Source organism: Sparus aurata, chromosome 11 (genome assembly GCF_900880675.1).
Source record: "Sparus aurata chromosome 11, fSpaAur1.1, whole genome shotgun sequence".
NCBI classification, from domain to species: Eukaryota; Metazoa; Chordata; class Actinopteri; order Spariformes; family Sparidae; genus Sparus; species Sparus aurata.
The window spans coordinates 13619645-13636782 of NC_044197.1; the positions used below are offsets into that span (position 1 = coordinate 13619645).

Consider the following 17138-nt stretch of genomic DNA (forward strand, 5'->3'; position numbering starts at 1 on the left):
AAACATATTTTTCAGCAGGTGGAAATCTGCTGGCATCAAGCTACATCTGAATAGTTTTTTACCCCAGCACAAATTTTCTGGAGTACACGTTAATAAGAACCCATAAAATCAGTTTTCGTAATTTTCTGTGTTAATTCCAACTTGCAAAAAGATCTAAATATTTAAAGAAAAGCTTTACAGCAACAGGATTTCAGCCACTTGGATGGCAGTTATAACAAGGAAGAGCGTGCTATTTTGTGACCTGTACTCTATCTACACGACTAGGAGCAGCATCAAACCCCCTCAAAATGTTCACTTTTAGCAATTAATGTGAAAACAGCCCCATTAGAAACTCTGCATATATCCTTTACAGTGAAGTTCAAACATGAAAATCTTATATTTAAAAAAACTAGGCTATCGTGATATATTAATAATTGAGATACTGAGTAAAAAAATCCCCATGCAGATGTTAAAGCCGATATCCAACTCACTGTAGAATATCCAACATGTTTCTGTCCCCCTACCCGAGCCATGTCTGCTGAAGAGACTTAGGGGCAGAAGTTGCAGTGTTTACCACCCTGTCCCACACCCGCTCCCTCCTCATTGTTCCCGCTGTTGTCCGAGTCCATCTCAGACAGGTGGGATCAGCACCCATTATGTTCTTTAAGACTCCTGCACACACACAAAAGAACATTAGTCTGCAGGTAAGAGAGCTCGCTAAGCAGATACCCACACACTGGATGAAGACGCACACATGCAATCAGAAGCACACGAGTGGTTATCCTCCCCACTGCCTTACAAGACCAAATAAAACAGTTTTAAGTCTGCATGTTCTCCTATGTGGGTTTCTTCGTTGTGCTCCAATTTAATGTGTTTGACAGATATGTAACTTAAGAGGACTGGATGCTCTCATACCTATGACAGTCTGGTTACCTGCTCGGTGTTCACACAGCCTTTAAACCGTCCATTGTTAGCTGAGATTAGCTCCACCCGGGCCGTGACACTGATAAGGGAATAAATGGTAAACAATACAAATTGATGCATAAATGTTTATTTGTTTTATTTTCAGTCACATATAAGAGGGAGACATAATCTTTCAGGTCGTTTGTACAGGTTGAAAGTATATTTACAGGAAAGCATTGCAACTGAGTGTGTTCTTACACTGGCAGTGAATACAGACCCTTACACCCATCTAGTGGTTAAAGGAACAACTATCTCCCCCTAAAGTCAATGCAAAGCAGATGATTCATTCTCTCTTACATAAAAATTTCTGACTGGTGCCCCTGCAGAGTCTGGACACAATAATTTAAAAAAAATCTGTACAATATAAGGCAATAGTATTTATTCGTAGCAATAGCACTTTTACCAGCAAGTCCCATTGAGATCAAAAATCTCTTTTACAAGAGTTACAGCAGTACAAAGTCACAACACATTAAAATGCTACATATAAAACACAATAATACAGAACAGTTGTTCAAACATAGTTTCCCCCTGAAGAATATGCCCTTTTCATCACATTCCTAATGCTGTCCTTTAAATTTCATCAACTTATGCTAACAGGTTTAATTTTAGATCTCTACCTAAATTACTCCATGATCCAGGTGCATAGTATGAAAATTAAAAAACAGGTGTAGATTAAGAATCAAACGCTTGAAGGAGCGTAGCTGGTAACTCTCAGAGCTAAATCAGAGGAGTACGGAAGTAAAACTGGAGGTTTACCTGGTCAACAATAAAATATACCAGTGCTGTGTCTGTGGAAAGTCAGTGACGTCCAACCAAACAAAAATGTGGAGGCACAGGTGGCACCAGGAGCGGCAAGTCTCCCCTAATGCCCCCATGGGTGCCCAGATGGCAGATTATGGTATAGATGATAAAGTGCCCTCTAGGGTGCCCTTTGTGACTTTCTGCAGGATGGTGCCCCACCACATACCACTGGTGGCCTATCATCTTTTTTCGCCCCCAGCCCTCAAACGTCCTGAGTAAGAAAGCATGGGTGGAATCCAGGGAAATCAAACAAAATTGAGGCAGCATTGTCAAATACATTTATGAAATCTGACATGAATAGATATTTTTTCGTTAATTTCCCTTTATATTTATTTACCTCTGTATTCTATCTTTTTAGATATGTATTTGCATTCCCATTTAATTTGTCCTTATGATTAAATAATTTATCGTTTTATTCAGGTTTTTATTTAATTATAGTGTTGGCAGGTTCAGTCCTCCATATAATAGTTCTGTAAGGTCCACCATGGACTGCAACAAAACAGCAGCAATGGACCTTTACACTGTCAAGTCAAGCATGTCCTCTGGTGTTTATCATTGGCTACTATCACTGTGACCGATCGCACTCCGGTACAGTAGATGTCAGCATGCAGGCGTTGCAATCATGTCGACGAAGAAGAGGAAGCGGAACGGAAGTGTCAGTTCTTGTTTTCACCGGTCTACAAAAAAGGGCGTGCAGGCGGTTTGCTTCAAAACATTATGGCGTCGAAACGAAAAACAACGGTGCCAAGTAGTTTAAAAAGTGTCTCCTCTGACGCTAAAAGGTAGTGCTCGTTGTATTTTTGTCTGTCTTTAACGCGACTGTTGTGAATTTCTCAAATGCCTGGCCATTTTGATTTGTGTCAGAATTAGATGAAGACCCAATCAGTCCTTAAGTAAACACGCACTATTATCTTTAATTTAGCGGCAACTTCATTTTTGCACACAGCTAGACCAACCGTAATGCCAAAAAGTATGTTGTAAAACCAAGTAAATGTTCACGCCTCTTGTGTTCGTGGGATTTTTGACATCTTAACAGTAGCTAAGCTAACTCTGTAGCTTAGCTTCATGGTTCCGCTCCTCTAAATAAAACAACGGTTCTTGTTTCTACATTATTTAAATTGACGGCTCACTTTTGTTTGTTTTCAGCTCGAAAAGTGGGAGCAATGGTAATAAAGCGAACAACAGTGGAGCTGGGAAGAAAAGTGTCAAACGTAAGTACTCGTTTAGGTTTACGAAACTAGTCTGAACGTAATGAACACATAATGGCCGCGTTTCCCAGATTCGTTAAGAAGCTCTTAAGTGCTAAGATCTTCTTAGGAGCGCTCTTAAGAACGCTGTGAAAGAAGGATGTGTTTCCCAGAGTCGCTCTTAGCTTAAGAAGATCTTTCACTAAGAAGGAAATGTAAGATCGAGCTGACCCACTCTTAACAGCCTTCTTAGCGACCAAATGCTCAGTGATCAAGCCTTGTCAGGGAAATTTATATCCTGCGGACCACTGGTGCAAGAAACATAGGCTAATAGTAGAGAAGAAAAAAAAAAAAAACTTTTTATTGAATTACACGTTTTAGTTTTCCCACACACACATCTGCATATATGAGTTTATAGCACGACACATACAAAAAGCCAGACAGTTTACATAAATGCATACGTGCGTCAGCACTTCTCCCCACTGGACGTGCTGTCAGACCGAGCAACCCGCTGCAAATTTCCCCTTAGCCCGGAGGTGCAGCTCCTGGCTGTGCTGCGTTTTTACGCAGTGGGGAGCTTCCTGGAGGTGGTGGGGGACGGCACCGGCCTCAGCAAGGCATCGGTGTCACGGAGTGTGGCAGCTGTGACACCGATTCTCCTGCGCCATGCCCGGACCCACATAAAGATGCCCTCCACACGGGACGAGGTCCGCCAGGTCCACCAAGGGTTCCACGCAGTGGCTGGGATCCCCCGGGTGTGGTGGATGGCACCGTCATTCCAATCCACAATCCCTCCCTGGTGGATCTGTGCTCGATCGGCAGAAAGCACTACGCGGCCATCAACACCCAGGTGGTGGTGGACCACAATGGCCTCATCACTGACATCGTCGCCAGGTGGCCAGGAGGCACACACGACAGCTTCATGTGGGCCAACTCAGCTGTGGGGCAGAAGGCTGGCAGAGGAGTGTTTGGTAGGAGCAATGAAGGGAGATTGATTAATGAAACTGAACGGGATACATTGCGTAATGCAGATAAAAAATAGAAATGCCCCGCACCTGAATCCTGGGGAAGGATGATTGGAACCGAGATGAAGGGACGGTTGAACTGCGCCTCGGCAAGCACCAGCTGTCTCCAGTGCAGCTCCAACCTCTCCTGCTTTATCCGGACCATCTCTTCCTGCAGGGCAGTTTGTCGTTCGAGTTGGCCCTCTATCCCCCGCAGTACCACCAGCTTCTTCCTCTCCAGGCGCACCAGCGTCTCGCTGCAGGTGCAGGTCGTTATTGCGGGCCGCCCTGTTACGCCTCCCCGCATGCGGACACCGGGCCCTGCTGGTTGGCGCACAGGGACAGGGCACGGTTGTGGGGGTCGATCTCTCCTGGGGGCATGCACGTCCCTGCTCCGCTCCCGGATGGCTCCTCTTCATCCTCACTTTCTGAGAGCCCCTCGTCCCCCTGAACATCGATGCCCCCACTAATGCCTTCAGAGGCCGTCTTCCTGATGATGGAGAGGACTTTCTCCTCGTCGGGAGTGAGGGTCGTCCCACCCGGTGCTCCACGGGGGTATATATCTTCACAGCTTCCACTAAGAACTTCTTAAGAAGCTTCTTTGGCTTGATCTTAAGGTTCTCCTAAGAAGGCAGTTAAGAACGCGTCTGGGAAACACCCGTATCTTAGCGCTCCTTCTTAGCCGAACCCTTCTTAAGAGCCTTCTTAAGTCCTTAAGAACGATCGAATCTGGGAAACGCGGCCAATGTTAGTTGTGCTGTCACTTAACAGACATGATAACATAACACAACACACACACCTATCGCTCAGAAGTTTATCTACAGGATGACCTTTTGGCCGTGGTGGAATGTAACTAAGTACATAAACTCAAGTGCTTTTACTTTTATTAGACTACATTTTGAACTTTATACTAAGTTACCGAGGTGGAGTTAGTTTTAGGTTGGATATTGGACTGACATTCACTCCGGTGATATGTTAAGTTAGGGTTAACTAATTTGAATCATTGTCATGTGTTCTTTCTTTATTAATATCTCTTAATCACTCTTTAGCGACTGCGACTTTTGTCAAGTCTCGATATATGCAGGCTGCTGAGAAGACATCTCTTTCAAAGGTAATGCTATTTCTTGTGTTTTTCTGTTTTGTTTAACATACATAAATACAATTTCTAAATGCTTAGTTAAAGAATAATATCACCCTTCTTTTGCTTGTGCAGTTAAACATTCTTACTTCTATTTTTCTAACAAAACTGAAAAAAATACAACCGTGCCCCTTTCTGAGTTCAAGTTTCTCACTTTTACATAAGAGCAGCTGAATTGCCTCCAAACCACATACTAAAACACACTTCATTCAAACTGCATGGAAACTAAATAAAGCTTACTTAAAACGGTCTTGGTTGTCTCTTCACAATCACATCTGTCTTGGTCAAAACAAATCCTCATTCACATAGTAATATGTTAAAATATTCCGGCGCTCCATGCTGTTTTTGCCCACTGCTGATGTCACACTCCTCTCCTGCTTCCATATTTGAAAAATTACACCTGTAATGTCGTCTTTGTTTTTTCGTTGTAACGCTTTTGTTGTCACACATTTGTATCTCATTGCACTCCTTTATCTAACAGAGTAACTCGCTGACAAATGAGTCAATAGCTGCACCGCCGCGGCCTTCCTCACCTAAACCCAGTGGTGTCAAACCAAAGGTGGGCACTCCACCAAGACGTTCAGTGGCCCCACAGGCTCTGGCAGCATGTAAGTATTTCCCATGGTGTTCATTGTGAATGTGCATTCTCACAACTGTTTATGATGAGAAACTGCATTTCTCACTTTGATAATGTAAATTTAAATCAAATGAGTGGTATACTCTACCAGCAATTAAATTAACCTCCAAGTACTGAACTTCTTTAAAAGGACTTTATTTTTGTAATGGCTACAGTTTATTGTTGATACTTCGATGATATATGATTATAGCTATTATCCTCTATCTATCTATTGTCACAGCGAGGATGTCAAGTGACACTGAACCTTCACTGCTTGGGAGAAGTATTCTACAGTCTACTTTCTCCGATGGACACTTCCATCGACCAGATTTTGATATTTCAGTTATTAAAGGTAAACTGATTTAAAGCCCTGCGATGATAGCTGTTATCTACTAATGTGGTTGTCCTTTAACAGCTAACTTAAAAAAAAAAATCTATCAATCTCTCAGAAAAAACAGTGATTGAAAAAGCTGGTGAACAAGAGAGAAATCCAGAGAATGACAAGAGGCTAATTGAGATGCATACATTCCTCCTGGCCTACCTCACAGCTAAAGTAAGTCTTTCAGTGTCTCTGATCATTCACAACATATCTTCATGCTGTGAATGATCTGACACCACCTAGTTAATGTTTGATTTAAGATGGAGAGCAATACTATGAAGCTCAAGGCTGAGGCCGAGGCAAGGATCCTGCTGGAAATGGAGGAAGAAGAGGCATTGCATAATGAGGTTCAGGAGAAGAAGCGCCAGTACCTCCTCATGGAGAAGGAAAGGCTAGTGAATGAGATGCTGGATTTGCAGGTCAGGAATCAATCTTCTTTGTAGTACCTTTTTCAAATGTGGCCTGTTTTAAAAATACTTTGTGCATTTGGAAAGAGCTACAAATTTTGCTTTTCTAATTTGATAATAATGTCCTATCAAACAACTATATTGACTAATATTTATATTTTTTATCAGATTGCGGCACTGACCCCTGTAGCTGAAGCTGCCAAGCAGTTCACAAAGGACTACAAGTGTTTTGCCACAGCTGTTGACACCACCCGAGATGAGCTGCCTGTCAAGAATTTCTACATTGACGGGGACAGAAGGGAATTTCTAGGTTGTTATTACAATGTTTAAAAGTTTAATTGAAAAGTTAAAGTTACACAGAACTGAACACTGAAAAAGTCATCAACACTGTGTGTCACTACCAACATAAAACAACAAAAAAGATCTGATTTTCTCTGACATTGGTAAATTCTTATTAGTGCACGGAAAAGTCCTGTCCTCTTTAAACCAGTATACAAATGTGCAAATCTCTAATGTAGATGGCCAGCATTTTTCAGACAATGGCAGACTTTGGTGTGTGCTCCTGAATTTTGAGGATTTGTCACATAAACTGATTGAAATTAGAATAATCTCTTTTAATTATTGCATTGATATTGTACCAGTGTAGCTCTTGTAAAATACCAAATGACACATGTTTTATGTATTTTGCTGGAACTGATGATAAATATTAAGTTAACCGTAGCCTCCTGTATCTTATCTCCATCCATTTCAGATAAAGCGGAGGCTTGCCTGAGGGAGAGTGAGACGTTGCTGGTGGAGTGCACAGAGGGTGATTATAAAGACAACAGCACCTGTCTCGAGTGCCTAAGGGACATGAAAATGACATCAAAGGACATCAGTCAGCAAGTATCAGGGTAGGCACTCATATAAAGAAACCTGGTAAAGCTGTGAATACATTATCTGCTCTGCACTTCACTGCATGACTTTTTAATTAATTCTGATTATAATGATGCCCTGCAAGTATTCAGTGGCACGTAAAATGCATCCTGAGTGACCAGGCTGGACTTCCCTTTTCTCAGGGCATTTTCAGAGCTGCTGGAGATGTCATCGTTGGTCTGCCGCCACACAATCCAAGTTCAGCAGTCCGCAGAGGAAGAACGGCTTGGTGCTGCCAGAACCCAAGAGCTCTATTGCCCCAAACAGTGACAAATTATCATACAGAATGGGATACACAATACATGCACTTTCCATTCCCCTCCACCCCAGAGTTCCCCCAGTTTGGATTTATCTGTGCGATTTTTGTTGTTTTTTTATGTATTCTGTGTGAATTGTTTTCAGCATCTCTATTATGGAATATTGCAAATGTTGAACAACAACTGATACTATTTTGTAGCTGCAACATTGTTAATAAAATACAATAAAAAATAATGACCTCCATCTGAATGGATTTTACAATTTATGAGAACAGTTTTAAGAGTTAGTGGTCATGAACAAGTTTCTTGATACCTGAATATTCCTAATGTTTTGCATCCAGATCAATGCATTATCCCCAGAGAAATTAACAAAAATGTGGCAATATGTCGTCTTGGAGAAGAATTGTATTATTTACAATATTAACGTGGTAATGTGGTACAAACGCAAAAGTATTTGTTTTTTCCATAACTGAATAAACAAGCTGTTCTCAGAGGAAAGCAAGGTCCCTGAACACTGTTTTAAGCTAGAAAGGTGTCAGGGTCTGCCACATATATGCAAAGTAAAACAGTACGAAATTGTATCGTTCTTTAAGGCCAGTTTGTTTATCCAGTCATGAGATCAAAGAGTTTAATTGGTTTGTTTAGGCATTAAAAACATAAGTCAATGAAGATCTTCCAATTTCCAAATTTCTTCCCCAAAACTACAAAGTGCCCCTTTAAAGAACGTAAGAAGTAAAAAAAACTCACCTGATCCGTCCCTTCATCCAGGTCCACACCAAAGTTAATGGGGTAGTTTTCTGGACTTAGACTCGTCCTCCATCTAAGTTTCATGGAATATTCAGTCAGTAGTTTTTGTGTAATCCTGTTGACAAACCAACCAACAAACAAACAGATGGGGGGAAACTTACCATCCCTAGCAGAGGAAATACATTTAATGATCTGATAGAGAGGCAGTGTTGAGTCCAGTTGAGTTTTCTTTGTATCTTCACAGATGACAATACAATATGACAGGACAGACACATACTGAGGATAGTGCAAAGTTTAGTATAACAACTAGGGGTGGGCGGATTGATCCAAATATCGATAGTATCGATACAGAGGTGAGTATTGGTATTGGATCGATACTAGCGTGATGAGATCGATATTTTTGTTGTAGTTTTTCTTCTATAAATTCAGCAAATCACTCGTATTTCTTCACAGAGTTTGTGTGAGCGCAGCGCTCCTCTTCACTTCTCTCACTCCACTCACTCAGGTTCACTGTAACTGGAACTCAAAAATATATACTTATATTGATATAGAGCCTACCTCAAAGCTGAAGTTTGAATATGGCAGAATGTAATAACCTCTTTGTGTATCTGTTGAAGGAACATCAGTATTTCTATTTAGGCTACATGTAGATAGGTTACAGATTTAATTAAGTTAAATATAATTTTCTTATTTGGCTAAAATCTTTGTCCTGTGTTTATCGTTATCATAATCATGATCAGAATTTTCAAGTGAAAAGTATCAGTATCGGTATTGGTATCAGCAATACTGGCCCTGTAATTACTTGGTATCAGATCGATACCAAAATTTACAGTATCGCCCACCCCTAATAACAACTGTCGCGGCCTGTTGCGGATGTGACGTTGCTCCAAAACAACAATGACGCATTTTTATTGGACGACACTGGAAAGTGACGACCGGTCTGTGCTGAAGGACCAATGAACCGGAGGAGAACGCCTCGACGCATGTAAGGACCCGGGCTTTATTTCATATATTTCTAGTAATTCGTAGAAAGAGAGCTTCCGAAGTTAGCTGTTTTATCTCATGTTATGGTTATTCTCTGGGTAACTTGAGTATTGTTCGATTACCGAAACGCTATACGCACGTTAGCTGTCGTTGGTAGCTAGCTAACTGTCGTAGCTAGCTGTGACCATACACATCTCTGTTTATCACTACTAGACATTAGCCTGGCAGTGAACTCACCACCACTACATGCTTGTAACACTAAGGTTATTGTGGACACCAGCTACAAACACCTGGTTCAAAGTTAAAAGTATCGTGTCCTCTGTTTAATCACTTCAGAAACCACAGCAAACAAATCATAGAGATCAGACAGCTAGCATGACACCTATCTCACTGTTTTTGAGATTTAGTTTTGTTTGTGGAAGAAATGCACTGTCTTTATATTGACTTAACATCCATATGAGATACAATATAACTTCATTGATTACTCATTTTACTTTGTATAACCAAGAAGAAGGACTTATAAACACTAGGTGTGTAGTTGTATCTTAAATAAAGTCTATAAGAAGAAATATCATTGCACAGAGACATTATATTGCAGAGGAAGCAAAAAGGAGACTGCAAAGTGTGAATATGAGGGATGTACTGTAAACATATATATATTTTATTAATATGAATAAATAGAATATATAGTGCAAGGTAGCTTGAAGTTCAAGTAGTGGGTTATGGTGGTTTTTAGTGACAGACACTTATTTTAAGATTTGAAAGAAAAAAATGTAACTAACTTCAAAGATTACAAAGGTTCATAGATGGTGGTACATGCTTAAAGGGGCAATATGTAGTTTTGGAGAAGAATTTAAACTTAATATTTACAATCTTAATACAGTAATAATGCAAACTATATTTGTTTTTTACCTAACCTAACCTAAACAAGCTTTTTTCCAAAGAAAATAAGCTCCCCAGAACACTGTTTGAAGCTAGAAAGGTGGCATGGTCCGCCACATATAAACAAAGAAAAACAGTATAAAAGTGTGTTGTCCTTTAATGTCAGTTTGTGTATTCAGTCATGAAGACAACGATAGTGTGTTTATTTAGTTTGTTTAGGCATTAAAAAATCAGTCAATGAAGCTCTTTGTCTTTTGATTAAAATCGCCTCCCCAAAACTACAGAGTGCTTCTTTAAGATCATGTCTCTTTATGTGTCAATCATTGATCTACTGAAAGAATTAACATTCTGTGAATTAAGATTAAGGTATCTAAGTATGTCATGAGTCATGAGTTAGTTGGTACAGGTTGTCAGCTGTCAAGGAGGGCCGCCACACAAGAGAAGAGGCAGTTCCGCTGAATGTTTATTGTATCTGATCCATAACCGAATTCATTTTTCACTAATAACCAACATGTTTTACCTTAAGCAGCTCTCATTCTCAGAGGAGAGATGCACCAGCAGGAGGATACTGTAGGCAGAGGAGTCAAGAACAATGGCGAGGCCAAGACGAAGCACAGGTGAGAGAGGTGGAGGACGACGAAAGACGTCAGCAGCAAGGGAAAGAGACAGTGCCGCAGGGGGCCTGCCAGACCATGTGCCCTGCTCGCGAGCTGCGGGACCGTGAGGCACAGAACCGCCTTCACCGTTTCGAGATCGTCGCGGGCATGGAAAAAGTTCGACGGCCCAGGGGAGACCCCTTGCGTGCAGTGAAAGAGTATTCCAGACCAGCAGCTGGGAAAGACTCGACAAACCCCAATGACCTCCGTCCACCTGCTGTGTTACTGAAAACTGTGTGTTACCTCATTGATGACATCGCTGCCTCCCCTCACCTGCATCCTTGGACTGAGGCAAGTAGTATTCACATATAATTTTCCCAGTCACCAAGTTTTCATAACTCATATATTATGGAAATATGCTTAAAATGCTCAAAACTTTTTGGATTACCTACACACCTTTTTAATAACAGCTGAGACATCACTTAACACCAGATCAGCCTCATGTCCAGGAGCCTGTTCTCTCAACAGCATAACATGAACATACAGCAGTGGGCAAATAGTAGGTTTTTGGATGCACAGCGAAATTGTTAAACCTAAGAACAATACTTCTTTTACATAGCACTAGCTGTGTGTTACGGTGCCTAACAAACTGACAGAATTTTCAGTGGCAATACAGAGACACTGAAGTGAAGATAAGAATTTATGAAATGTAGTAAAATTGAACCTGACATGGCTGATTAGTTACTAAGAACTAAGAACACTGTCACATTGAAGCCGCAATCATAAATACACAAACATAAAACTCTTCACAACTTGTATCTTTTTCTTAAAGAGTAACTTGTCTTCCAGGTGTACAGCTTCGTCTTTGATCGACTGCGTGGAGTGAAGCAGGACATGATCATCCAGAGGGTGTCTGGGTTGCACTGCGTGGCCATTTTGGAGCGGACGGTGCGGTTCCTCATCTATGCCTCTTATCGGCTTTGTGGCGAGCCCCTGCGGCTGTACGACCCACGAATCAACGACACACACTTACAAGAGAACCTGAGCTGGCTGTTGGATTGCTACGTAACTGGAACAGAATCCTATCCTAACCAGGAAGAGTTCCAGGCTCTTGGTCTCCTGTACAACTTGGGTTGGTTTCCATGTTTGATAATAGACTTGAGAAACATTTAGCTTTTATGTATTTTTATGCATGTCTAGGCATTGTGTAGATTATAGAAAGATGTTTAATTCAGCCACTTTATGAAGTCACAAAAATGAAGAGCCGTTCTCTTCTGAATAAAATTTCTTCCCCAAATCTACATAGTGCCCCTTTAAGGCAGGTGAACTGGACTGTGAGTTATATGAAGATTTTAAAAAGTATATATTTCAAAGGGTGGTCACCTGAAATGTGTTCATCCAACATGACTAGGATCATTTCTTCATGCTTGCTTTCCTCTCCTTTATACCCGCAGGTTCAGCTCGTGCCTCGCAGCACATCATGGAGCTCCCTGAGCGGCTCCGCAGCTCCCCTACTGTCACGCTCGCTCTGTCCATCAACAGAGCTTTCCTGGAGAGAAACCCTGTGCGCTTGCTCCGATTGGCTCGGAGGTTGAACTTTATGCAGAGCTGTGCTTTACACCGTCACCTGGCGGCCTGCCGCAGAGATTTGCTGCTAATATACAGCCACGGATACAACAGCCGCAACTGTCGCTTTCCTCTTGACACACTTGCTCAGCTCTTGTCTTTAGACACATCGCCCGCAGCCCAACTCTGTCAGGCGTACGGACTGGAGGTGAACCAGGAGAACCAAGTGGTTTTCTCTAAAGCTGGGTTCGCAGAGCCTACACAAGGAGACCTGCACTGCAATCTGTATCACAACATAGTGGCTGAGAAACAAAGAGACCTCACCATCGATAACATTATTCACGGTTGTGCTTGAGACAATGTAAAGAGCAAATCAGCAATACAGCTAATGTGAGGCTCTATTTGTATTGTAAGGGAAATGATCATGTCGCTTTCGTCACTGTTCAGTCATGTGATTTAATCTTTGTGTTTTTTTGTATTTTGTAATTTGAGCCTCGTGGCTTCCTTCAAGGATGCCCAACAGCCAGTACGTTTTCCCAATGAAATTCTTTAGATTATACATGTTGAACACGACTGTTGTTAAGCTAAGGGTCTGCCGTGCTCATCTCCCCTCATGGCTCTGGATGTGCTCGTTCATCCTCATGCACTTGCTGCCTGATTTACTGTAAGATGTGAATAATACGTTACATTATCACTGTTCAAATGTTGTTCTAATGTCAGAAAACAGTTTGAAAAATCTGCCGTGAAACAGTGTTCAATCATTTTTATTTTTTTTATCAGTGCAGTACCTCAGAAGCATTTCAATAAACTTTTCTACCTGAAGTGTTTTGGTTCCTCATCTCATCTTTGCTGCATTTAAAGTCATTTGCCACTAGGGGGCAGCAGATATCTGTAACGGTGGAACCTCCTCCTCAACGCACTGCAACAAGTAGGAAGAAAAGGAAGTGTATAAAATTGAGATAATCCTGTGTAAAGTGTTTATTTTGTATTAAATTGACCCTGTGCATTCTTAGTTTGGCGGTCGTGTGTTGTGTTAAGACCCGAAGGATTGTAGCTGGTAGATGTGTATGTGGAGAGGTCAGCTGAAGCACAAGTATGTGAAATGTGCAGGTCATTTAAAAAAAAAAAAAAAAGTCTGAGTTGCAGCAGGCTACACACACACACACACACACACTGGGGTTAGTCATGCTCTCGCAGCACAGGAGTGAGAGGAGGTATTGAAGTGAATGGAGCGCAGGCTGACGCCGATCGCCTCCCGGAAAGAAGAGAGGGGAAAAAAAAAAAAAACAGATCCACCGACTTGATAGAGAATCACCAGGAAACAATCGGGGAAGAAGCGAGAAGTTGCAGGAGATTTTTTTTCCCCCCCTTTTTTTTTCTCCCTCCCATGTCAAACATTGCTTTAACAGTGACATTTGCGTGCTTGAAGTGGGAGGACGCTCACAATTTGTAATGCTGAAATATGAGAGAACGGAACCGGGGCGGGTGAAGGCACATGGGAGAGGACTGTCCGTGTACTCTGGGCTCTAAGAGAAAAAAAAAAAAAAAAAAAAGAAAACACACACGGTTTGCTTGGAACAGGATTTGACGAAGTGGGATGATTACAAAAAAAGTTGATCTTTGGTTCCGGACGAAGCTCTGCGCAGCCTACCACGCCAAAGCAGCTTCAATGGATAGATAGATATACTTAAAGAGGGGGCTGCAGACACAAGACTGTTCAAGATTCATTTAACTTTTTCATCAGAGTTGGGAGATTCCGACCTCCTTCAAGAGAGGGAGAGAGAGAGAGACGAGGAGGAGGAGGAGGAGGAGGAAGGAGGGGAGCCGATAATCCAGCATTATCTCGGTTACTGAGGGCCAAAATGTTGCGGTTGTCTCTGACAGCTTTGAGTCTTTCATGGACTTTGTTCATCTGCAACGTGAGCAGGGCTTATGCACAAGAGAGACTGTAAGTAGCCTGAGTTTGCATGCGTTGTCTCTGGAGTGCAGTGCAGTGGAGGTGCTTTAACCCTCACTGCAAGCACCTCCGAGGCTCACTGTGGAGAATGTGGTCATTTTAAAAACACTGAAGTCAGTTTGTGTGCAAAGTAGCTTTTTTCTGGCAAAGCATCATTCATATTTTATACCCTGTTTTTTTTTCCAGATTGTGTGTGAATATATGTGTCATTACAGGTGATGACACCGCACTGAGTTGATCATCCACTGATGTTAGTGATTTGTTGAGAGATAACCTGCACTGCAAACTGTCAGCGAGGTTTTTTTTTTCTAATGCTAGTGAGGTCAATTTAAAGGTTTTCTACTTTATTTTCCCCGGGTTTTTAAGAGGTTGAATTGAAATCCTGCCTCTGTGATGCCAATCCGTCAGCTGCTCCAGAGCTTCATCCTGACCTCAAGAGTTGTGTTTTTATAGTGAGGAGTTGTCCAGGGAGGAAGGGATTGGAAGCAGCACTAGCAGAAACTGATTCACAAAAGAGAGCTTAAGTCTATCATTAAGTTGTAAATCACTCGGGGTGAAATTTGGGCAAACTGAAAAGTAAAAGGCTAAGAGCATCAAATCATGTGGCTGGACTTAAAAAAGAACTGACCGTTAAAAGACTGTTTAAAAAAAAAAATCCTAATCAGGCACTGGGCAGCTCTCAGCTGAGGAGGAAAGTTGGGGTGAAAACAATGAGAACTTGAGTACATCGAGCCATGTGACTGAAATAAGCATGGTCTCCACCACCTGATCCGAGCTCATCCAAGAGCTGGTTAAACTCACTTTAGATCAAACGCGCAGAGTCAATTTCCTCGTATTATCTTCCTTCTCCCGAAAGCCTTATTTTCCAGGGGATTTTCTCATGACTTTCTCTCTCAGGAACTGCGGATGCCTCCGGCTGTAATGCTGTAGTACTGTAATGCCAACCACCTGATCCTTCTCTCAGGCATGCAATTGGGTTTGTGCTCAAGGCTTTGCTCACTCCTAATTTGTGTGATCTTCGGTTCAGTTTTCAGGGGAGCGGGTCGGCCTGTTTGCCTTAGAAATTAGAGTCGGGATGACTGGGTCAGGTTCTGGTCCAGGTACATCATCGCTCTTCTGCTTTAGTTAGAACACGAGCACCTATTATTCTATCTTTGACACCTGAGAGATGGAGCCGCCTTCTGCGCCAGATGGCATATTCTTTCATCCTTACGAAACTTTAAATTGGGGCTCTTCTTTTTCCGCGCTGTTGATAAGCATCAAAGAATGACCTTTGCTCTGTGACCTCAGCGACAGGCCCCTTCCCTCAATTAAATGTCAGAGCGACTGCGTGGAATCTCAGTTGTTACTTTTCCCCCCAAAAAACAGACGCCAAGGTTCTGTCAGAGGTGCCGGGACCACCCAGTGAGTGGAAAGCTCATTGGCTGACAGGTAGCTGTGTCCCTGGTAACCACTGCCAATTAAACCTGATCTCTCTGCGCAGATCCATGTGGAATGCCCCCGTTTGTACATTGTTGCGTGGGCCTGCACACACGGGGTCAGGGAGAAGCGCAACTCCTACCTCAGGATCGGGAGTGAGAAGTGGTATCAGTGCGCCTAATCGCGGAGCAGTGATGCTCCTTCATGTTACTCCATATGTTGTCCTCTGTCCTCCTGGTGTCTCTTTGTTCTCTGACCTTTGACCTCTACTTTGTCTCCTGCCACCACCTCTCCTTCTGCTGTGCCACCTCTACTTTTCCTGTGTAATCTCACCCCACCTGCTCTCTCTCTCCTCTCAGGGGTTACCTGGTCGCAGCACCCTCCGTGTTCCGAGCAGGCGTGGAGGAGAGCGTGAGCGTGACCATCTTCAGTGCAAAGGCAGAGACGCGCGTCCAGGTGCAGCTGTCGGTGAAGGGGCAGACGGTCGCCCACAGCCATGGCTCAGTGCTCGGTGAGAACACATTGTGAAGCTAAGGTTGCGTTGGCGCGGTGCATCACTTTACCTGCACTGACAAGTTGAGCTATGAGACACCCCCCTCCTCCCTCTTGTGGGATTTATTCAAAGGACGTTGAGATCACACGTAGGTTGAAGCACACACACAACGTGCCGATGATCCTGCCGCCTTCACTGTGAGCTCCTGACCAGCTCCTGCTTTTCATAGGCATCACCTTTGATTGGAGGCATCAGCCTGGCCCAGCCCCCGCCAGCCACTTAGTGTATACAGTGTGTGATTTGTTTGACAGCACTGTTAATAGATGGTGCTTGCTGTACCTCACAGTGGCACAGAGACAGGCTGCAGCTGGATTTCCTGCTAACCCAGAGCGAACTCAGCCAAAGTGTAGCAGCCCTGACTGGATATTAACCACATTATACAGATGTTGATACAGATCTAATCACATTTATTGCATCTCTGTTTCTGTTTCAGACAAAGGCACCATCAAACTGAAGGTGAGTCTGCGACTGTGTGTGTATGTGTGTGTGTGTGTGTGTGTGTGTGTGTTTGTTTGCATTCTGTTTCCTACAGTGTGCGCACGCCGCTTTCTGTTTAGCGGTGACAGCTGCACAGTAGTGAGAGCCTCTTGTCCGCTGTGTGCACATTCCTCAGGCAACATGCAAATCAACACTAACGGTATTTGTAATGCAACATCTGTCTCTGCTCATTCATTGGGAATAAGGTAACAGCCCTCAATGTAATACGCAACAGCTGTTGACATGCATGTATGGTCCGCCGCCCCCGAAGGCTGGAATAGATCAATCTAGTGTACACAACTCGAATCTTC

At 42.8% G+C, this 17138-nt stretch overlaps 3 protein-coding genes across 4 annotated transcripts in view; all 3 read left to right on the plus strand.

Moving 5' to 3' along the window:
- The first annotated feature begins 2367 nt into the window (after positions 1 to 2367).
- On the plus strand, positions 2368 to 7896 carry haus8 (HAUS augmin like complex subunit 8). Its single transcript, XM_030432367.1, has 10 exons — positions 2368 to 2525; positions 2890 to 2954; positions 4984 to 5045; positions 5554 to 5680; positions 5930 to 6040; positions 6138 to 6241; positions 6328 to 6486; positions 6643 to 6784; positions 7226 to 7367; positions 7533 to 7896. Exons 1-10 carry the CDS (start codon positions 2461 to 2463, stop codon positions 7657 to 7659), a joined length of 1104 nt encoding a protein of 367 aa, XP_030288227.1. The 5' UTR covers positions 2368 to 2460; the 3' UTR covers positions 7660 to 7896.
- A 1384-nt stretch (positions 7897 to 9280) lies between these two features.
- On the plus strand, positions 9281 to 13243 carry sac3d1 (SAC3 domain containing 1). 2 transcript variants are annotated; one of them, XM_030433312.1, is made up of 4 exons: positions 9281 to 9378; positions 10786 to 11206; positions 11705 to 11987; positions 12310 to 13243. In XM_030433312.1, the coding sequence occupies exons 1-4, from the start codon at positions 9350 to 9352 to the stop codon at positions 12774 to 12776; spliced, it is 1200 nt and encodes a 399-aa protein (XP_030289172.1). In that variant the 5' UTR covers positions 9281 to 9349; the 3' UTR covers positions 12777 to 13243. The 2 variants fall into 2 exon arrangements, with proteins under 2 accessions (XP_030289172.1, XP_030289173.1); XM_030433313.1 differs by having other exon boundaries at positions 9292 to 9378; positions 10789 to 11206.
- Positions 13244 to 13590: 347 nt separating this feature from the next.
- The window catches only part of cpamd8 (C3 and PZP like alpha-2-macroglobulin domain containing 8), a 46583-nt gene continuing 43035 nt past the window's right edge, over positions 13591 to 17138 (plus strand). Inside the window, exons 1-3 of the mRNA XM_030433310.1 lie at positions 13591 to 14369; positions 16157 to 16308; positions 16784 to 16806. Coding sequence (XP_030289170.1) covers positions 14284 to 14369; positions 16157 to 16308; positions 16784 to 16806 — 261 coding nt within the window. The 5' untranslated portion in view covers positions 13591 to 14283. The remainder of the gene's footprint in view (positions 14370 to 16156; positions 16309 to 16783; positions 16807 to 17138) is intronic.

Coding starts and splice junctions, on each gene's coding strand:
- haus8 (XM_030432367.1), top strand. CDS start 2,461: ATGGCGTCGAAACGAAAAACAACGGTGCCAAGTAGTTTAAAAAGTGTC. Junction 2,526..2,889: donor GTCTCCTCTGACGCTAAAAG/GTAGTGCTCGTT, acceptor GTTTGTTTTCAG/CTCGAAAAGTGGGAGCAATG. Junction 6,785..7,225: donor GGACAGAAGGGAATTTCTAG/GTTGTTATTACA, acceptor CATCCATTTCAG/ATAAAGCGGAGGCTTGCCTG.
- sac3d1 (XM_030433312.1), top strand. CDS start 9,350: ATGAACCGGAGGAGAACGCCTCGACGCAT. Junction 11,207..11,704: donor ACCTGCATCCTTGGACTGAG/GCAAGTAGTATT, acceptor CTTGTCTTCCAG/GTGTACAGCTTCGTCTTTGA. Junction 11,988..12,309: donor TGGTCTCCTGTACAACTTGG/GTTGGTTTCCAT, acceptor TTATACCCGCAG/GTTCAGCTCGTGCCTCGCAG.